At 37.3% G+C, this 22,837-nt stretch overlaps 2 protein-coding genes across 2 annotated transcripts in view; one reads left to right on the forward strand and one right to left on the reverse strand.

The window, feature by feature from the left end:
* si:dkey-71h2.2 (low density lipoprotein receptor adapter protein 1) overlaps positions 1-20,459 on the forward strand; it is a 90,993-nt gene extending 70,534 nt beyond the window's left edge. Inside the window, exon 9 of the mRNA XM_032543710.1 lies at positions 20,207-20,459. Within this exon, the coding sequence (XP_032399601.1) occupies positions 20,207-20,297 (91 nt within the window). The 3' untranslated portion in view covers positions 20,298-20,459. The remainder of the gene's footprint in view (positions 1-20,206) is intronic.
* On the reverse strand, positions 8,541-17,805 carry blk (BLK proto-oncogene, Src family tyrosine kinase). Its single transcript, XM_032543709.1, has 14 exons — positions 17,631-17,805; positions 16,512-16,598; positions 16,245-16,332; positions 16,074-16,104; positions 14,213-14,306; positions 14,012-14,110; positions 13,795-13,898; positions 13,542-13,691; positions 12,905-13,057; positions 12,630-12,809; positions 11,749-11,825; positions 10,739-10,889; positions 9,557-9,688; positions 8,541-9,363 (listed from the first exon to the last, which is right to left on the reverse strand). Exons 3-14 carry the CDS (start codon positions 16,329-16,331, stop codon positions 9,161-9,163), a joined length of 1,461 nt encoding a protein of 486 aa, XP_032399600.1. The 5' UTR covers position 16,332; positions 16,512-16,598; positions 17,631-17,805; the 3' UTR covers positions 8,541-9,160.
* Positions 20,460-22,837: the final 2,378 nt, after the last annotated feature.

A 22,837-nucleotide genomic window follows, 5' to 3' on the forward strand; every position in this document is an offset into this window, starting at 1 on the left:
GATTAGATAATTGCATTAATGAGAAATTGAACCTAATAATGTTGTTCCTAATAATCCTTTAGGTGAGTGTATGTGAGGTCATCATGTAGACATTTACTAGAAGTTTTGTGTTGATTGGACAAACATATAGTCATTCATAGCCAGATTTGCTCTATAGCCCCTGCAATTTGTTTGCATTTATAGCGCCCCCTGGTGTTCAATTTGAATGAAACTTCCCCTCTAGTGGCATAAGTATATAAAACTGTCTAGGTATATCTGGGGCAGTTATCTGAACATACCCTGTGAGTTTTGTGATGACTGGCCTTACGGTTGCTGATTTGTGTTCATTTATGTGTTTAAAAAAAAAAATTCAAAATGGCGGATAGATTTTCTAGGCGAACCTTAATGATCCTTGAGGCTTTTTTGTAGAGCACATTAAGCTGCACCTGTGTGAGCAATTTCAAGTCAATCTGATTTATGGTGTGGGTGGCGTGGCCTTTCAAAGTTTGCATTTCGTAATAATAGTAATAACTAAAACAGACAAACATAGAAGGGTTCTACCACTGTGCGGTTTGAACTCTAATTACTTGGCCCTTCCTACGGCCTTTTCTCACTCCTTCCATCTGGGAAAAGATGCAGGAGCCTCCGCTCCTGATCCAGCAGGATGCTGAACAATGACTTCCCACAGGCTGTTAGGGTTTTAAATGGACTGTGCCCTCTCCCACCGCCATGCTTCCCTGCTGTGCAGCTACCTGCCTGAACTACACTTTGTTTGGACTAAACACATGACTGCATTGTACTTGCATTTTACGTACTGTGTTGGTATTCTGACCAAGCTTCTACTCTCCACTGCACTTTAATACTCTGTGCCCAAGCTCCTCCTACATGTTTTTTTATTCTATTTATTTCCTTGTCGTATACTGACACAAGCTGGAGGAACAATATTTTATTTTTTGTTGTATGGAAGTACACATGACAATGAAATCAATCTTAAGCTTAATCTTAATCTTACAAGTCATTTTACAGTTTAGAGGTTTGGAGTTACATAGTAATTGCAACATAGCCGACTGTTTGAATAAAGAATAATCATGACTCAGGGTGAAATTTGTTTGCAGTGATGTGATTTGTGCTTAATTCTAATATTCTTTCATGTAAATTATGATTTTCAGAGGAGAGGGAGTTCTCTGCTGACTGTACTATGTTTTGGAGTTGTATTGTTCACTCCTAAAAATCCTCTTGTAGCCTCCTTTCAGTCCTGTGAGATGTTGGCCATTCTTGCATCCCATATTAAACAAGTTAGCAATAACAGAATGTGAGCCAGAATGTATGTAAAGTCTTGGCAGGAGTACTTACTGCCCTATTTTTATAAATTCCTTTAGTCATTGGTCCACATGTGTGTCCAGCAAAAAGTATTAAGACATAAAACTGTTATGACAGTAAGCTGCTGAATTGTTTTTGTAAGTGTTTGTCAAACTTTTCAGGCTCACGTCAAAAAAAAACTCCATTGTGGGGATCAGACTTCATCTTTTTCACATTAATAAACACATTGAGGAACATCAAGAGCAAGAATTTAGGAAATATCTTTCTGCATCACATTTTGCCCACACTCATCTAAATAAATCTTTCAACCATGAGAAAACTTACTCAGCTGTTACGTACATCACCTCAATCAAAAGGCAGTCAGCAAAAGTAGCAGTCAGACGCAATAGCTGCTGTAGTCTGGAGAATTAAGTGGGAATTAAAGGTTGAGTTTACACAGGGTTTAAGCTTGGAGTACCTCATAATGTGTATATATAGTAATAAGTTTTCAACAAGGCCTATAAAAGTTATTTATATAAGTGGAACGTAGACAATATTTCATAACTGATCAAAGTGGTGATACCTTGGGAAGGATTTATAGGAGCAGTAACAAGAAATGAGAGAATACTGGAAAGACAAGAAAAGTTTAAATCATACTGGAAAGTGTGCTGTAAAGAATCCAATGGACAGCCTACAATAGAGCCAGAATGTCCATATAGGCAGCACTCAGGCTTATGGCTTTTTACTTTTGCACTGCATCACTCAACACCTCCTGCACTTGAATTCAGAATCATTCTAATTTTGGATTGAGTTGTTTGCTTTTTTTGCCATAATTGCTAGACTGCACCAGTAACCTCTGTTGCTCAGCTGCTCAGTATTCTTTCATTTCATGTGTAGCTTGTGTAAAACATGGAGCTCAGGTAACAAATTCAATCTCTGTGCAAAAATACACAGTTCACCATAATGGATGGGTTTTCACTCTCAGTGTGGGAGCACCATTTGTGACTGATGACTTGTGTTATACTGTATCAGAGTTTCAGTCCTGGAAACACATACACCCCTACATGTTTTGGAATATTGAAACAGAGAATTTCTTTATAACAAACAGTGTGGTTCTATATAATTAAAAATCAATTAGTTATGGACAGCGTCCACAGACTAAGTGATGGAAAAGCTGACATCGCAGTTGCACCAACTGTTATGCTTGCTCTGTTTCTCTCGGAATTGATGTGACATTTTTCCATTCAGAGTCAGATATCGACTTCCTGTGTTTGCGGAACATTTTATATTTTTACAGATTGCATAATTCCAGCAGTTTGTAGATGTACTGTATATCTAGTTGCTCTCAAGTACTTTAAAAGTAGACATGGTTGATTTTACTCTTGGCGACATTTGTACTGACAGTATACTTTTTTAAACCCTTAAATGTTTAGCTTTGGTTTCCTCTAAGACAATTTTCAAAATGTGTTTGGAAAATTTGAATTTTAGATTTGATATCCCATTGTTAAATCTATTAAAGGAGGTATTGTGTCAACACATTTTTACATAAAAGATATAGTGGTGCTGTGTTGGTGAAAACATGTTCATGTAAGAGCGTTCGCCCCATGTGGGCTCAGTTTAGCAGCGGCCCAGGTTCGAATCCCACCTGCGGCCCTTTACCGCATGTCATCCCCCCCATCTCTCTCCCCCTTGTCATATCTATCCACTTTCACTTCATAATAAAGGGAAAAGCCCCCCAAAAATGTTCAGGCCACTGTATACATTAAGGAATGCGTCTCCTTCTCATTTCTGGACTGTTGAAATAATCTCAAACACAGTGTAATCACTTTATGCAGGTGGTGTCTTAAAGAGCTTGTTTTTAATGAATTAATCAAGCAAGTGAAATTGCAGAGGGCGTTTTAATAGACAGGAGGGGGGGTCACCTTCAACCCTCTTTTGGGATTTGAACCCCAGTTATCCCATTATACGTTGCATTTTTCTCTGCATTCATTAGTCATTATTTAATTGAAAAAATTAAAGTTCCTTCAAACAGGGTCTCCCGAGGACAGGGTTAAAATTGCCAAAAGTAACTTCACCTGGCAGGAGGAAAGACTCAAAATGTTAATTGCTTGGTGTTCAGTGCCCAGTAAAAGAACTTTATAAGTTATGAGAAGACAGAAATATGGCACGGATTTAATAAGACTTCAACTGTTTATAGTTCATTCTGTCCATTCTCCTGATGACTCTTATGTACTCAGAGTGTAAGATTGGAAACATCATGCTGGAAGACACTTTCCAAAGTCCAAACAGTTTCTGACTCAACGTTGAAGCGGTTGCATAGTCACAATTAAGGAAAAAGGCATGATGGGATAAAAAGCATTGTGTATACCTCATGCAGCATAATATACTTTAGGCTAAATAAATTGTAAATGCAAAAAAACATTTTCAAATCCTGTTGACAAAACATATCACCTCCACTTTCATATTTTATTCTTCTTTATTTGCCTCTTTTTTTGATATTGAATGTAAAAACCAGGCAGAGAGAAAGCATAGTGGAAGAGACGAGTATCCAAGGTCAGAGCCACGTACATGAATATTTACGTTGACATTTGGTACACAAGCCACCAAGAGAAGGGAGATGGTGACAGCAGGGCTCCTATAACGGGCATGAGCACAGCGCTGCATACTGATCAGGAATGATAAGCCGTCCTGTTGGAGAGCTAGCAAAAGCCTTCAATGTCAGTGACACAAGGTACTAGGTTGTTGCGTAAGTCCACTCAGTGTTTTACTGTCCAGTGAAAGGTTTATGTGATTGTATGGTGTTGATTTAGCTGAGAGTTAGATGCTCGCATTTATACCAGAATTCATAATTAGTCTGATTTTACACATTCTCTTAAAACTACAGTAATCACATGATTTTGACCTTTAAGGCTCAACAGGGGAGAGAGGTCTGCAAGAACAGTGGTCACATTTCAGCCCACATTGCGTAGGCCAGCAGTATTCTTTTTACTGCAGCAGCACACATATAATAAAATTTTCCTGTAGTAACCAATGCCTTTCACTCATCATTGAGCACAACCACGGTGGTCAATTAGCAAATAAATTTGAATGTGGGGGGGGGCTCTGCTACCTCAGGGCTTTAAGGCATCTTACGGTAAATTCATTGACATAGACTCGTATATCAAGAGATAATATCAATCTCGCAGATGGTTTCCTAAATCCTTCCCAATAAGCCCAAAAAGACGTAGCAAGACTCCATAAACTGTGCCCTTGTGAGCAGATTTCTTTGGTTTTGGCTTCACCAAAGAAAATTCCATTAGCACAAATGGCCTCAGTGTAAGACTTCATTTTGGTTAGAAAAGAGAGAATATAGTCAGACCACCATCTATGCAACATGAGCCAAGTAAAGATATCTCTCTTCTCTTTTTTGATCTTCATCATTTTCTTTTTGTTATGTTCAGCATTGAGTGCACGCTACTGACTAGCAATAGAGAGAGCAAAGTGTTTCTACTCCAAATGACTAGGAAATATGAACATGAACATGTTTCTGTATGTCAGGGGTAGACAGAAGTTTCCCCATTGCAGGTGTATTTGTGTTAAAGCCTGAAGTATTTGGCTTATCTTGTTGGTCAATAGGTGTAGATTATTTGTTAATCTATCTGATGTAAAACGTTATAAGTGCCACCACTATCCTCTCAATCTTCCTATAGCGGCAGGAGTCATAATAGAGTTTAGCCACCTAGAGAATAATATACCATAATTCCATTATTAACTCTTATTTTAGCTCTGTTTTGCTCTGCACCAACACCTGTGGGAGACTGTTTAGCTGCTAAATGCTTCACTATGTTCACCAGCTTGTCGCTAACTTTGTCGGCTGTTTGGTGCTTACCAAGTAATTTACAGTGTATTTATCAGAGCTTATTTAATTAGCCGACAACAGCTGAGTGTTGTACCTGAAAACAACACAGATGAGAGCAACTTAAAATGGTAAAGTTGCGTAAGATGCTTAAATGCTGTAGAGAGCTGGATTACAATTTCCTGTGGGTTAATAGTGACTCCTTTCACATTACACATACTGTAGTCATTTGATGCATTGTTTTAAAAAAAGAAAGTGCAGTTTAAAAAAATATGGATGATGCTATGATGGTAAACCCATCAAAGAGCATCCTCACCATTGATTTATTATTTCCTAAATTAATCCTTTAGATCCATGCACAGTACTGTGCTGTAGGTTGTAAACGGGTTCACGGAGAAATATTGGTCACTTTTACCACATCAATCTGTAAAAAAATAAAGAATAAATAGCCTGTTTGCAACAATCACCTTGCACCATTAAGAGAAAGTCTTAACAGAGTGAGGTGTACAAAGAAGATTAGTTTTTAAGTGAAACGTTAAGGAAATAAAAACTTTATATTAGGAGCAAAAAAGCCCCTAAAGTAAGGTGTTCTTTGCAGGGTGAACAACAGGAGTCAGTTTTGCACAATCAGTCTAAGCCAGATAACAGTGAAACTTTAAAATTTTGTACGTGAGTTTGCAAGCCCTAGTGTCCCTCTTTTTGTGTTATGTTACAAATGCTCATTTTGCATAATGCACATCTTCTGTCATTGTTTCAAGAGCCCTCACATCTATTGGACCAAACACTCTTGATTAATGGACTCCATTAACATTAATAACATCAAAGCCCAGCAGAGAAAACATGTTTATGAGAAGCATAATCCTAAATGAATGTCACTGAAAATAGCAACATTATTGTAAGATGAAAGCACATCTTTTTATCTGTGGCGATTTCTTTATCCCAGAGGACAGCGCGGGGTTACACTCACCAATGATGTGTTGCCTTCTGCAGGGATCACCGGTCAATCTGTGTGGGAGTGGCCGTTTTACCGTCATTATTCCTCTAAGGCAGCAGTGATGAACAGAAGGAGGGGAGAGGGTGATTAGGCCTCCCAGTCTTTACCCCACATCTCGTCATCTTGTGTTAACATCATTGCTCATTTCAAGGTGATGCTGCTTATCACTCATACGGCAGTGTGAGACATGATTAATGGACAGACTTATGTTATTATGATCTGAGCCTGTGGGCTAGCTTTACAGTGAACAAATATTTGCTGCGTCCCATTACAACTACAGTATCTAGCACGGAATAAATTTGTTTTTGCTTATGCTCAGCAGCTGGATTCTTAGCATATTTAATAGATAATTTACCGCTGTTATACAATATTTGCTTAAACAGTAGGTTAAATTAGCACAAAAATTGCCTCAGTAGTAGGGATGGGACAAGCAGGTTAAGGCTAATGAAGACTTTATATTTTAATTATTGTTCCTCTTGAGTCTTCTAGGTTTACTGAATTTTAAATTAAAGAACTGCTCGTCTTAGCACCACAAACGCTTGTGCTTTTAGATCCAAAGAAACGGACAGACAGATAAAGATCAAATGAATACAGATAACTGTGATAGGATCAGTGCATGGCAGGATGGCCTTGTTGTTAGAGACCACAACTGTAATGACTCAGACCACCATGCAGGATAGGACACGTGAGGTTGTACACAGTTTGACACTTTTGACTAGGTTCAATGGTAGAGTGAAATAGGATTTATGGAGGAATTTGTGACCTTAGCTGTGACCAAGAAATGTGTACATAATGCTAGTATGGGGGATGTGCAGTATGTCGCTGTAAAGGTAAATGTTGCGTCCCATAGTATAGGAGCATAGGAGCTCGGCCATTCCCCATCTCTCTTTCCCATCATTTCCTGTCATTAAAATAAGACAAATTATATAAAAAAAGAAAGAAAGATCAAAATGTGAGACACAATGCATTGTGGTGATATACATATTTTTTGAAATTTTTTAATACTTTTTTTGATAGTTTTGAATGAAAGAAATTTGACTTCTCAATTCTTCTTTCAGGAACACCCTGAATTGAATTGAGTAAAGCAACAGTCTCTCTGCAGTGTGAGACTATGTGACACTGACCTCTGCAGGATGACAAGAGTATTGTAATGACTTTAACACTGTTTCTGCATTAACGTGTATGCATTTCTACGTTTTGATTTGTATTATCAGTAAAGAAAAGTTACCACAGGACTATGGGGAATTGTAAATTTCCATAACTTATGAAGGTAATCATCCAAAACACCACAGGTGTCGAACAGCCCAAACTTCCATTAAACTGTCTTTGCTTGCGTTCATAAGAAAGATTGATATTACACAGACTGTTAAGGTGGCAGCTATCTGATGCTGGCATGCATTTAATGTAATTAAAGTAAAATGCTATTGACACAGGCATCTCCTATTGTTTTGGCAGTTGGAAACTCTCCAAAGTTGATGTAATTTATTTTAGAAAGCTCTGAGCTCATTCATATAAAAACCTTTCCAAGAGACTGTTTTGATGATCCAACAGAAAAGCTGGCCAGTGGGACATAAATATGAAGTCCCTCAGTAGTAATAATTAGTATAAGTAATAATATATCAAGATTTATTTACTGTGAACATAGTGAATCTTGTGTGTACTATTGATTTATAAGAGTTGGTGATTATTTAAAATGTTTTTTTTTTCCCACAGTAGAAATTATATTAGATTACATACAAAATAAAAGTATCCCCCGCACAGTTCAAAGGCGCTTTATCATCTATAAAAGAAAAAGCTGCATGTCTCTCAACTACCAAATACCAAACAGACGTTTTTAGACATAAAAAAGTGACCAATTTGGCATGTGAGGGCGTTTTAGCTGTGTGGCATTTGAGGAATGCTGACGCACACTTCCTGTTTCCTGTCCATTCAGGAAGTAGCAGTGTTTAACCCCTGGCTGCTGCGGCCATTCCACTCTCTTATCTTTAAGATACTGTCTGGCCACCCAAGGGATGGTTTAGCATGAGGATCATAACCGCGGTAATTTAGGAGAGTCAGTTGCTTTTAAAGACTTCCTGTAGGCAACTCTAGTCTCTCACACAAACTTTATGTTATATAATTTTCCCTTTGAGTTGTTACCACTCATCACTGTTGCATTTTCCTCCATGCACCAATGTTTTAACATGATTCAAACTCAAATTAAAATTCCAGACTTTATAACTTCATGGTTATTTGTGATTATTACGTTTGTATCGGAAATCCTTTTGTGCAAAGACTCGTTCCGAGTGCCATTGTCTTTCATATGAGAAAAAGAAAAGCCTTTTCATATTTCTCTGCTCTAAAGTTTTATGTTAAGCATACTCAGTGCATGATAGAGTGGTTCAGTAAAATGTGATTGTGGCCACTATAAACTTGATTTAAAATGCCTGTGGAGAATGTTTTATAGCACTTTAATTAAACCAAGTCAAAGGAAACAAAAGAAAAAACCCAACATTCTAAATAATGTAAATATTTGTTTTTACAAAAACATGTATCCAACTATAAATTCTCTTAGAGAGACCCTTTCTTAACATCTTAAGGAATAACATTTTTTAAAAAGTGCAAAGTATTGTGCATGTAATCTCAGGCTCCGAAGGCCTTTTATACACCAAGAATGTACTGTATTTTTTATTTCCTTATTCCTTCTTTTAACCATCATGTATCAGTCCTAATAATGTCTCCTCATTCTCTATGGCAAGAATGGAAGCCATCAAAAGCAGAAGTGCAATCGATATAATAAAACATTTCCTTTCTTTTCTGACTTGAACATGTTTCAGACACTCTTAGCTGCTAGAGACAGAAGAAGCCATGACTAGCTTTTACATTCACTTAGAAGGTAGGTGTAAAATAAATGTGTCCATTTGAAATGTTTAAAAAAAAATGCAGCAATTCTATTGAATTTGTTTTAAAACAAAGATGTCTGGTTGGTCTTCATCCTCATCCAGTCAAGTCTCATTTCTCTCTTTAGGACATCTTGCTGTCTTCTGTTTATCAACAGGAAACATTTTCTTTAATCACGGCTGCATCTCATATTGTCCCTCCGTGGCGATAAAGAAGTCGTTAAGAGTGTTTTGCAGAAATTCAAAAGTTGGCCGGTCCTCAGGCTTCTGCTTCCAGCACATGTTCATAATGTCATAGAGTTCCACGGGACAGCCGTCCGGACACGGCATCCTGTACGAGTTGTCCAGGCTCCTGATCACCTCTGGGTTGGTCATCCCTGGTTAAGAAAAAGAAAATGCAGGCAGTGTGAGCTTTTTTCTATATTTTTAGTTATCATGTTGTGCAATTTAGCTACTTAGCTACAAAGTAACAATGCAACATTTGCATTCTAAACAATATCATAAAAAGTCATTTGTAGATTAGTAAATATTTCTCTCCCTTTTTTCAAATGTATTTCTCATTTCTCGTACCTGGGTATGGTATTCTACCATAGGTGATTATCTCTGTGAGGAGGATCCCAAAGGACCACACATCCGATTTGATGCTGAATGTGCCATAATTGATGGCCTCTGGAGCCGTCCATTTGATGGGAAATTTAGCACCTAGTGTCCAGAAAAAGGTGAAAAAAGTGCGGTATTATTGTATTGTATTACTGACTGATAACTGTAGGTAGAATACGTAAGTGTTTCACCGTGTGTCTTTTTCCTTTAATGTGGGGCCATATGACGACATGTACCCTGAGATGAGATTACCGTTAGAGATATCACTGTAGCATTTATACGGAGGTGACACTCTCTTTAAAATCTCAGATTTTATGTTTCCTTTTCTGGCAATGATGGCAAATAGTCAATTGAGGGGATTTTTGCATCAATGTAAAAAAAATCATCATTATGTCTAAAAAAGATTTCTCAGTTGAATTTCTCAAATGTTTACTACATCACAAATTATATTGCCATCAAAATGCAAAATTACATTTACTGTGATCCACATCGCCCACTGCTGTGCCTCTATGCAATAGCATAGGACAGATGGCTGCATAAGATCCACAGCATCAGCAGATTAGTTGAGATCATGTGCATCTAATTTATGGATTTTAGTCATGCATTCAGTGTCACAGCTACCATTGAGGACACTGATGTATTTCTTCCGGGAACTTTGGGGTTTTAGCAACTTGTAGAGAGTTAACATTCTACAATGAAAAATTACAGATGTTGGGGTTTTGGGTTGATTGCAGTATTTTTAGAGAAATGATCAAAACAGCATCACCGTTCTGAACGCCCCACGCTAGCTATTCTATCTTAAAAGAAAAAAAGGCACTTGCGTCAAAGCATGGGTTGTACTTCCCGCACACATTTCTTGTTACTTTTCCGTTTAAATGCACAAATTTAAACATCTGCCTATTGAATGTTAAGTAATTTAAACCTTCATGTTGCTGTAAACCTTACAGGTCAATAAAATGAATAGTCAACTTAAGATACAATATAAAAAATACAAATAATTAAAATGAAATGTAGAAACTTCCTTTTTAGTGTCTAGTTAAATAGGGTGGGGGGTGCATTGGGGGACTTGAACGTATGACCTTTGTATTTCTAAAAGAATTGGTGCTGGATGCATTTATTGTCCAATGTGGGAAAACACTCCACATGCTGTACCTTCTTGAGCTGTGTATTCTGACTCGATGATCCTGGCCAGGCCAAAATCTGCTATCTTGCAGTGCAGGCTGTCGCTGACCAAAATGTTGGCCGCACGCACATCTCGGTGGATGTAGTTCTTCTTCTCAATGTATGCCATGCCTTCAGCTATCTATGGTATAAAGAGCAAGACAGGCATATTGCAAAACATTTCCTAAGGGAATTGTCAGTTTAAATGCAAAGTCAGAAAATGAAGCATTCATTTGTCTCAAGAAATAGGACAGTTGACTACAGTTAAATGAATAAATGAGAATAGAATTCTACAATTAGAATAAATGGAGATTTTGTGGACATACTGTATCTGTCTGGTTCCTCTGGTCAGTGTTTACAATAGTCTCAGGTGAGCACATACAATTGTGCAGGTACATGTAGGCCCATGTGTGAATACTTGTGTTTGTGTGTATGATAATAGCAGCAAAGTGGTTTTAACAGGATGTGCCAACTCTCAGGAAGTCAAAATGCTTTTTTTGGAGGGGCAAAAGAGTTCTGAGGGAGCTCACTGTAAATGGAAAAGTAACATGGTTTCCTGTCCGGATGTTAATAATTGACGTAGGGTTAGGCTTTCAAGCCAGACAAACATAAAGCCCCACCACAAACACTACACAGCTACTGGTGACAGTTTTGACGTGTATTCACATCATAGCTGGTGTCAAAGCACGCACTATACTAAACATGGCACAGAGCAGCCTGTGTGTATAAATAGACTTTGAGGTCATTGGAAAGTCTAGTGTTTTTGTCAGAAAAGGCAAAAGATCTGTGAATGTTATAGAGTGGTAAACATAACAGTACAATAAATGGGACGCACAGTGTCTGTACTTCTCAAAATTTATGAGAAAAAGCTTTCATTAGATATTTGAGAGGTGGGGGGTTAGCAATGTGATGAAAATGTCACATACAAGACATAATTCTGCACGTTCACATAGATCATAATCACAGAGCTCATTGTGCAATTACAATTAAAGGTTTCCAACCTGCGCTGACATGTCTATCAGCTTGTTTAGCTTGAGCTTTTTCCCTGCGTCTGTCTTCAGATAGTCCAGAAGACACCCTGCAAATGAGAAAAGGAGAAGGTTAACTCCATCATTGTAACAAATGAAAGATAATAATTACAATAAATAAAGAACAAATTGCTTATTCGTAGAAACTTCTCACAATTAAACGGGGTAAACAGCAAGTCATGTTGTGGCGTCTTTTACTGGAAGCAACCAAATGTGCGTGATGCTGTTGCAATTTTATTGCTGATGCTTAGTGATAAGGGTACAACTATTGCTTTTATATACATGGATGCAAACACGTGCTCAATACAACAACCCCGCAATAAATATTATATTTGTGAAACCTTTTGGTGTTAAATTTTAGTCGAAAATAAAATCTATAGATTTCCAGTTCTCTCTCCAACATACCTGACTTAATAATGAATTCAATATAATAACAGATCTTATTATAGACCCAAACATGAATTGGATCGACTATCTTGGGGGAGTTCTGTGCTCTCTGAGTGCCCTTCTAGTACTCATGCTGTCATCAACAAAGACTTAATCAAATAATCAATTGGCTGAAATTGAATCTGAATTGCTGATCAATTAATAGTTGATATAATTCTTTAAGCAACATGCCAAATATTCTCTCATTTTAGCTTCTTAAATGTGAGGATTGTTTTGCTTTTCTGTTTTATTTCTTTGTATATTGAATAGCTTTGGGTTTTGGACTGTTGGTTAGACATAATAAGACATTTGAAGACGTCACTTCATAAAAAATGTAGACAATTTTTAGACAAAACAATAAATTAAGAAAGATTAATCAGTAATGCATTGTAGCCCAGTAAGATCTCCTCTCTTATTCTTCGTCTTACCATTGACCATAAACTCAGTGACTATAAGAATGGGCTCAATAGTGACCACAGCATGGAGGCGCACCAGCCGTTCATGCTGCAGCTGCTTCATCAGGTTGGCCTCCTGCAGGAAGGCCTCAGGCTCCATCGTTCCCTCCTTTAGGGTCTTAATAGCAACCTTCTGGGTGTTCTTATAATAACCTGCAGTGGGAATTAAAAAGGGACCCTCACCTTACTGTACTCTATTGCCTTGGCATATAAAATGTTGCCAGGATAAATTGTAAGCTTTCTCTCACCCATCCACACTTCTCCAAACTGCCCGGCCCCCAGCTTCTTCACCATTTTCAGGGTTTCTCTGGGAATCTCCCACTCGTCTTGTGCCCACTGCAGCTCGGGTGCCTTGGCCTTACAGGGGGCATACAGCCGCTGACACAACCCGTCTGCTGTACCTTAACCCAAACATAAAAACTTGCAGATGTATTAAACAATATTTATTTTTTCTATGCTGTTGTGCTAAATTTACTTAAAGCTCTTGTTTCTTCGAGCTCTTGTTTCCTTGAATAATCTTAAACGCTTGTTTGTCTGCACTTCTTTTTCTAATACGTTGCTGTGCATTGGCAGCCGTTCTAGAGGTTTGGCCTGCTTATCTTGTGGTTATAGTCACCGAAGTGGAATGACTATCACATCTCTTGCACAGGAAATGCACAACCCTTCACAAGGGTCTAACTTCCTCATTCAATTCAAAGTCAGTGCAGACATCTTAAAATACACAGTAGTGAATCGAATCTGAATGCAAATCAACATATGATGTATGGTTTTTATTTACTGTTTAGGAACCATTTCAACCTGTTTGCAGATCTTCTTTTCAAAAATGAAGCAGAATTTGATTAAGGTTTTGTGGATTGATAAAATGTTATCAGTTTTATTACTTACGGGTGTAGTAGTTGACAAGTTCCTGTAGGGATGGGAACGCGTTGGAGGGGGAGATGTAGTAGCCACCTTTGTCCAGACAGCGGATCTTGTAGTGTTTTACCACATCTCCATGTTCTGGTGCATGATCTCTGACAGACAGGGAGAAGGACCCTGAGGGGAAAATGAATAGATCGTACAGTTACATGTAGAGTTTAATACTTGAATAAATTCTGATATATAGCATGATCACAAAAAAACAACTGATGGCAGTCACCTTTACAGGTCTCACTCTCTCGAACTAGAAAGGCACCCGGTTTATTTCCAGGGGCTAAAAGCAGTCGTTCAGTCTCTCTCCTACTCATATCCCTTAAAAACCATCTGCACAAGAGAGAGTACCACAATACTCACTGTATGTAACCAAATAATAACATACATACAAATGGGTTTAACGGTCTATAACATTTGAACTGCCACACAGTGTATGAACTTACTTTTTGATGTCTAGTGTATCTTCTCTGACTACATAATTACACGGTATAAACCCCTCCTGTCCAGTCGCCAACAGTTTAGCCAGCCACCATTCTCCGTTTCTACAAACAGACAAACACGTCAGATCATTTTCAATTCCTCCAATTAGAAGTCATTTGTTTCACTACAGCTGGATTCATGCTGTATAGGACGAGGCTACTTACTCCTGTAAAACCTGAAGTTTGTCTCCCTTTTTGAAAGGTAGATCTCTGTCGTTGGTTGCTTTAAAGTCATGTTGTGCCACAAACACAACGTCATCTGAAGACAAGTAAAGAAAACTTATTTCAAAGAAAGTGATCACCTTATAAAAACAGTATTTTTTCTTCATTGATTGCAAATTTGAACCATTTTAGTTTTTTGTTTTGTTTGGCTGCTTTGGACAGAATATTAATATAATTAATGTAGTGGAAGTATAGAGCAAGCAAAAGTAGGAGGGAGCGTGGTGTTTGGAGCCTGTTAAGCCACCCTTGTTTCTATGCAACCATAGACAGAATTGGTCATGTGATCAAATATTCTTCAGGAGTCATCCATTTAACGTATTTTAGGAAGAATTTGAGGAATAGAGGTCCATAGAATAAGATATAATAAAATTTGTTTACATTTCAAAGAGATTTTTTTAATGTTCAGGGGGTCACTAGTCATGTGTCACAGTTACAGACAGGTTTGTAAAAATAGTATGTATCAGTACTTTAGAAAGTTACAACATGAGGCTATACGGTCGGCATTACTTTAGCTCTAATCTGCCTCCGATACTGCCTACTGCGTTGCACTCTCTGTTAGCAGACCAAACAGGTTATCAATTCTTCTATGCCGCTCAAACCCTGTAGCCTCCACAGCAAGTTGCCCTTTGCTGACAGTATACTGCTGTTTTTAAAGTGGTGAAGAACAATTGATTTCCAGTTTATAGTGGTTATAGGTTATAGTTTCTTCTAGCGGACCCAGGTGTAACCTTGGTGTAAGCAAATATGCTCTTTTCAATTAAATTTTATTTATATAGCGCCAAATCACAACAACAGTTCTCTCACTGCGCTTTTCATCAAAGAGCGGGTCTAGACCGTATTCTTTGATGTTATTTACAGAAACCCAACAATTCCATTCCAACTTTTTAAACCATCTCTGGTATAACATTAGTCACAGCTAGCTTGGGCAAAATGTCAGCAATTTGTCAATATTTTTTACACTGAAAAAATCCCACTATTATACTGCTACAGCACTATTTAGAATGTTAAATGTGTTTTATTTTCTAAATTGTGGCTGCCCTTTAGTAGTTTTTTAAAGAAATTGTTACAATGATTATTAGGATTAGTGTACCGTAATTCTACATTGCATTGTTACATTCACATCACTGAAATGATGTAACATTTCAAATGTAGACCAAAAACCATTATGCAAGCTGGATCAGAGGGGGAAAAGCATGTTACACTAAGTGCATTTATAAAAATAGGGAATGTTGATAATTATATTATATTATAATTATTTTCCCAGGAAAGGCCTAGCATCACCTAGCACATAGAGAAAAAATTGTAAAGAGAAAGCAAACTGACTACGTCATTAACTGACCACATCAGCAAATTCAAGCTGCTTTAAGAGGATAATGGTAAAATGTGCAAGGCAAGCTAGCTCATTTTATCATGGGGCTCAAATTATCCTCTCCTTAGGATCTACTAACACCTCATTCAGGGTAAGTTAATATATATATATATATATATATATATATATATGTATTTTAGTTTAGAGACATTGATGTCATGGTCTCATTTTAAAGATCCCTTGAGTAAAAACTGGCTCAACTCCACCCTGCTGTCCCCTACAGCCTAGTTTTTACATAGTGTGATTCTGTGACACAAAATTGACTTTATTTAATTACAAATCTCATCTATTCTCCAGAAGAGACCAGAGGAAACACAAACAAGATTTCAATCGCTAAATGTATAGCCTCCTCTCACAGCAGCGGTTGACTGCGTAAACGCATGCCCGTTAGTTGTTGATTGAAAGTTTGTTATATGCGTTGTGTTCAGTGATTACCGTTATCTGAATTGGAGTTTCCGCTTCGTGCCTAAAGAACACAAACATATATTTTCTTAACATTCAAAATGTGAAGGTGGTCAGTGAAAGACACTGGCAAATAATCTGAAATAATTACTATACTTTGTTCTTAGTTCAAGTACGCTTTTTTCCTTTACGTGGTCTACTTACTATGTGATTTGACAAGTTGGAGTTGTGTCTTCCTTTGTTGACCTTGTCATCTTTTACTTGTTTCTGGCCACTGCAACTGCTGCCCATCCTGCATGTATAATGGAAATGGACTTCAGTTATATTGCATTCTACTAACACGATTTACTCAATGTAAAAGAACAATAAAAAACTGAATGATGTCATAGAGTTCATTTTGCACAATCAAATACCACCAGTTTCGGCTCAGAGCCTCCGATAATTACAACATGTTCATTTCTGTGCTCTTACCTGATAAAGCAGATGAGCTTAACTGACGCTGTTTTCACTCTCCTCTCCTCCCACTGTGGGGCCTGGTCTGTGAGTTCATACCCACTGCTGAAAAAGTAATTAAAGGCACTCAAAATTTAGCTAAATCATCAATGGAGAAACTCTATTTAGTTGTATGTCTTGGTTGCAATTATGCCTAAAGCAAATCGATTCTTTTAAAGAGGAAGTAGTCTTTATAAACAGTAGTAGCATTTGCATGTACTTTTTAGGTGACAGCTGTATTGTCATGACAGAGTTAAAAATAGAGAAAAATGAAGTGCTTAAAATAACAAATAAGAAGCAGATGCGCAATTATTACTGCTGTTTCTAAATCTTTTTGAGGACACAGTTTTATTTGATGTGTATAGTAAAACTTTTATTATTAATTTACAGTTAAATAACCTGAATTAATTCATGTTTATCATAGAAATTAGTTTGGTTGTACATGCAAATTATCAAGTTTATATAGCAACGCTTGTACAGTAACAATATGTGCTATACAACCAAAACCTCAGAGTGTAGGACCTTGGACTTGTAGTCACACATCATTTGGCTTGCTGTTCAATAAATGGCTTTTGATGTCAGCATGTTTGTCACAGCGCTGTAACAGCAATATTACCGAAATATGCTTTAAGGTTGCCATGAATTCACATATAAAACTTACTTTCAGAAAACAACTGTCATGGCGACAATCGTGGAGCTTTTATCGCCTGCAAAATACCCAATGAATAAAACTTTCTATGACTTTTATTGATATCTAAATGTATGTAGTAGTAATGTAGCTTAGGAATTGTGTTTTTCTTTGTCTAAATGTATTCTCCTTTTCATGATAGGTTGTAACCCTTTGTGTAATTAAAACCATGTTAACACATGTTTTTTGTCTCCATACAATTGCTGTAAATGTTCTCTTATGATTGTCATTGCTACTTACGACCTACCAAAACAACTATTAGTGGTCTTTTGTTCCATTTAAAACAATTATTATTACATTTGTTATTTTTAATTGTACATTTTACACTATTTGGTATGATTGTTCATTTTACCATCAGAATATAACCTGCCCTTTTGTTAGCAGTGTGTGTTAGATAAGCAGATAAATACCTTGAACTTGTCCCCCGGCTTGTGTCTTCAAAAGTACTCTGCAATAGTAGTGCAATATGTCTTCAATTTCCTTATTGAAAACCAACTGCACGTTACTGTGTCACTCTCACTTGCTCGGTTTGTTTCTGAGCGACTCTCTCTCTCTCTCTTTTGCTCTCTCTCCCTCTTCTCTTTTCTGTTTCTCTCTCACAGTGAAGACCAGGGCCTCCCCTGGGGAAATGCATTGAGTTTATCGTAAATAGATAGCAGTTAGTCTATTTATTTTTGTCCCATAATTCCTTTCCTTTCCTCTGCAGCTGATTATCTAACAAACCAGTACAAAGATCACTTCACCTGCTGATTTCATTTCAATTAGTTCCCTTAAATCAAACCTTCTGGTAAAACTGGTTAATGAATGAAGTGGATGAAGACAATTCACCTTTAGTCTTCAGACTCAAAGATGCAGCCCAACCAAGGTCAAATAACAAAGAGAACTAAGTTTAGTAATTAATACGGTTGAATTTCAAAATGTAAAATATGAACCTGGTATACTATATATTTTAAATAAGATCTGCAGTGGAAAATGGCTTGTGCTGTGGGTGATTAGTTTTGAGTGATAGGTGTGGTTGAGCGCTGGGTATTATATATATAGATATAAAAGAAAACATAGTTTCCATGACATATTTCTCAGTTCCTCTAGTGGTTTAAGCCGCAGTGTTGTTTATCTCTACAATTCATCTGTGCAGTTTAGGAAACTGCACTGCATGTTTACAGTACTTTTGTAAAGCAGTACACATTCTTGCCACAAGATGGAGAGATGAACTGGTCTTGAAACTCTCCAAATGAGAAAGAGTATCCAGACACATGGTTCATGGGAAGAATGGACATATTATTCTCATATACCGGTGGTGCAAGGTTAAAGGTAAAATTGAAGTTAAAAAAGTGTTGATTATGAACTGATACAATGCTGGCACAATATTTTAATAGTGCACCAGTATTATTGCAGTGTTAATTCACCATACTGTTCTAGATCTTCAAAGTATATGTTTTTCTACTTTCTAACAGTTTAAAGTTCTTTTTTTTGTTCCTTTCTTAATTATTACAACCCTTTCCTTTGGCCTACTGACCAGATACTGAAACATAATATCAGTATGATTGTATATTGCACAAAAAGTTTTGATTCAAAGTTATACAGAGGCTAGATTCACTAAAATCTGAGACTTTTAACATTTAGAGCAACTGCTGTCATGTAAAGGGCTATTATGAAGTGAAGGCTATTTCTGTATAGGTTATTTTTAATTACCTCCAAATAAATAAGGAAACATGGAGTATTTTGTTTTTTAGTTTTTTTTTCTTAGTTAAAAGCATGTTATAACACAAGACAGTTTTTAATGGTAAATAACTCAAAAGCAGCAGAGGCAAAAAGTGTTTGCATGTTCCCAGATCTAAACAAAAGACGGATCTTTTCCGGTTTAATTAGCAATACTTAGTATCAGTATAGATAATTAAGCTATAGATCCACCCGCCCTACTTTTAGTGCTTTTTGAGGATGACTTTTATAAGCTCCGCTACACAAATTACTTAATTTTAGTTAACTTTTTTTTTCTGTGAAAATGAATGAGCAATAAACACTACTTTGGATTATAATTGTAAAATGTATTCAAAGTCTATGTACTGATTCTGTATTCACACATAAAACAGCCCATGGCGGAGGTCTGCTTGTAAATGTTCCCCACTGTTGACACTAGAGGGGGTAGAAACCCTGGCTCTCCTACAACTGGTCTATTTAAAGACACTATTGCCAACTTTTCCCTAAATGTATGCCATTTCTATGAATAGATAGCCCTTACACAAACTCCTACATGTACATAGAAATTATTCATTGAGTGTTGAACTTTTGTATTGCGTAATGCTCGTCCATCTGTATCGGACAGAGTACGGATGTGAATACAGATGCAAAGTCTGTGGCATTGGGGGGGGGATGCAAGCTGCTGATGTGCGGTCAATCTATCAAAGAATAACAATGCTTTGGTTTTTCACACCATGCAGCACCGTTAACCAGGTCTTTCCTATTCTCACCACACAATGCACTGAATAGGGAATTCACCCCTCTTCTTCAGTGATGGAAACAATCAACACAAAACAATATGTCCTTGAGTTATCTAACCGTAATTATGACCCTTTTGTTTCTGGTTTGCATGCTAAATGACTATCAAATTTTGTTAAGGATGAATCAAAGAACCTTGTGAGGAAGATAGCATTCAGAGTATGTTGTAAACCTATAAGTACAGGGAACAATAAATCTTACAGCACCGGAAGCGTTTGTTTCCTATGGGGGGCTTTATACAACACGCAACATGGGGGTATTACTCTCCAGGCAACACTTCACAGGTTTTTGTTTGGACCACCTGTGTTGTGTGTGGGGACTATGCTTTGCTGTAGTTCTCTGAAAGAACAACCTCACTTCACTGCACACACACATACACACAAATATACACACACACACTGGCTGCAGGTGCATGGTGAGTGTTATTGAGTGCGTCCTGGTTGCTAACTGCTGTTTCTCTTTATGCTCCGTTCTCCTGGTTTTCCATCAGCCCTTGTTTTCTTCCCAGGGCTTGGCGGATGCTTGTGTACAGCCCTGTTGGAGTCCCCAGACATTGCATCCTGCCTGCAGAAGGGTCATAAGTGGCCCCACAGGATAACCTGAACAACGGTGGGAAAGAAAGGGAGCGTGGGTCTCTTTTACTAACGTGGTCCTGGCCAAAAGCATACATGGTGCCAATGAGCATTTCAATTCCCGTCATCAATGTGAGTGTGCACTGCATGTGACTCAAAATATGTTCTAATGTGCATGTTTTAGAGTTATCTGTTTGAGACTGGAAACTGGACATTCATTATATAAAACAAAGATTATAGTTGAATATTTACTAGACGCTGCACAGTAAGTGCTCAGTCAGTGTTTATCAGACCTTTAATTTGACACACACAAACACACACACACACACACACACGAATCAACACACAGGGACACACTTTCCTCACTTTTGATCCCCCTCTACATCACAAGAGGCCCCCCTTTGACTTCCTGTCTGTGTGGGAACCATTTCTATCCTCTGTCACACATAGAGGGAGAGAAGGTCTCGCTCCTGCATTTGCCTTAAAAAGACAAAGTGATTGTCAATAAACAAGGAACAATTGAACTCCCCCATGCATTAAACAGGCACTTCTGCTGTTCCTTTGGATGTTCATGAGTTTTGGAAGAGCTTCACCTTTCCTATTGCTTTTCCTGCGTTATTCAGCAGACGCCAAGCACACTTTTGGAGTTTACTGTAATGGCAGTGTTTCCTGTGTAGTTAGTTAAAGTCATTTTAGTGCATGTATACATATTGATTCCATTTTCCTATTTTATGCATTGCTTAATGCATCCTTATTAGTGTAAACTTTCATACGGTCTGTTACTATGATATTATAAAGAAAACCCCCAAAATGACCAGTTATAGATCATTTACTCAGAAAGTGTTGCCTTGAATTTGAGGAAGAAATGTCTGTCCATGGCGAATAGAGAATCAAAAACCAGAGAAATAAAAAAAAATGGTTGCATGCATTACCCATGACATGCATCACTTCTGCATGAACAATCTCCCTCTTGTGCAGACTCACTACTCTGTACTCGCGGACAAGTAGTGCGCCTGCGTCCGCCTCTTAGGCTAGTAGTGGAAGTGATGTAAATCATGAGGTTTTAGGAAGTACTGAGCATACAACTGTATAATTGAAATATACTGCGCAAGTTGTGGCGTGGAGTCTATAAGACATATTTAGATTTACTGTGGTGGCATGAAACAATTTTCTTCAGAAATTCAAGGCAGTACTCGCTGAGTTATTGACATACAAATGGTAATTTTGAGGGTAAAGTATTCCTTTAAGTACCAAAACTAAATTTTCCCCAGTACCTGTCATACTCTTTGTTGAAGTGACACATCTGCAGTTGGGAGCAAGTCTGTGCAGCTGTTCGAGAGGCACGTTGCTCTGAAGTAAACATGGCTACGGGAAAGCCCCTTATTATTGTGCTCCGGATGACGTTCCTCACTCTTCCAGTGTTTACCGTGGAAATATATTTGTGCCAGTGAGCAGGTGCTTCCTCAAAAAAACTCTGCTTTTCCAGATTTGAGGACTGAATTCATCTCTCCATGTTAACATTAGAGTAGCATTATTAAAGGAAAGACGTAATGATACATAATGATTAGAGGAATAGTATAATTGTATTTCATTAACCCTCGTGTTGTCTTCCTGTCAAAATTGAAAAATCAACACTTTTGTTGGCGCTTTTTATCAATGTTTTTTACTTTTTCTTACATTTTTGTCCATTTTTGCAACACTTTTTGTCAATGTTTGTCACTTTTTTGTTGACATTTTCAACACTACTTAACTTAATAACTTTAGTTTTACAGTTACCTTTGAATTTATGGCCAATAAACCTCATTTATAGGAAATTATACCTAATGTTTGACTTAGAAAAGCATGAAATTAGGAATTATTTAGACTAAAATTAAAGGACTGTACTGTATGTTGATGGATAATCACAGACTGGAATATGCCAACTATTACTCAATACTATTTCAAAACCATTTAAAACATTTTTTTTTTTTAAATAAATATAAAATTGAATAAGACACCTCAAAATGAATGAAAGTAGATTTGTACTTGCTAAAGAGCATTGTGTGGAATCAGTCATGTTATTTTGGGTAGTTAAAAGGAATATTGATATAAGAAAACGGGTCGATTTGACCCGAGGACAACATGAGGGTTAAGAAACTGCTTGGGGTTTTCACCATTTACTTTTAAAACTTACTGAGTGCTGTTTATCACAATGGCACATTGCACTCACAACCGATGATCACTACTTTCACATGAGTGTGGTCATCCAGCATCTTCAGCCTGTTGACGTAGCTGTTTACATGATCCTTTGTATTTATTATAATACTTTACCATTTTAAACACTAAACATTTAGAGAAAGAGACATTTTTGTGTAAAAAATATAATTTAGGAAGCTCAGCAAAAATAAAGAACAAGTAAGACTATCCCTAACGCCAAAATAACAAAAATTTATACGTGCTCTAACCATAGGTGTTTTTTACTTAAGTTGCCTGATTAGACATCTTGGGCATTTTTCATTCTCATTGGCATGAGAGTAAATATCATCCCATTTGAGTCATGTTTGTAGAAC

The sequence above is a fragment of the Etheostoma spectabile genome, chromosome 18 (genome assembly GCF_008692095.1).
Source record: "Etheostoma spectabile isolate EspeVRDwgs_2016 chromosome 18, UIUC_Espe_1.0, whole genome shotgun sequence".
NCBI classification, from domain to species: Eukaryota; Metazoa; Chordata; class Actinopteri; order Perciformes; family Percidae; genus Etheostoma; species Etheostoma spectabile.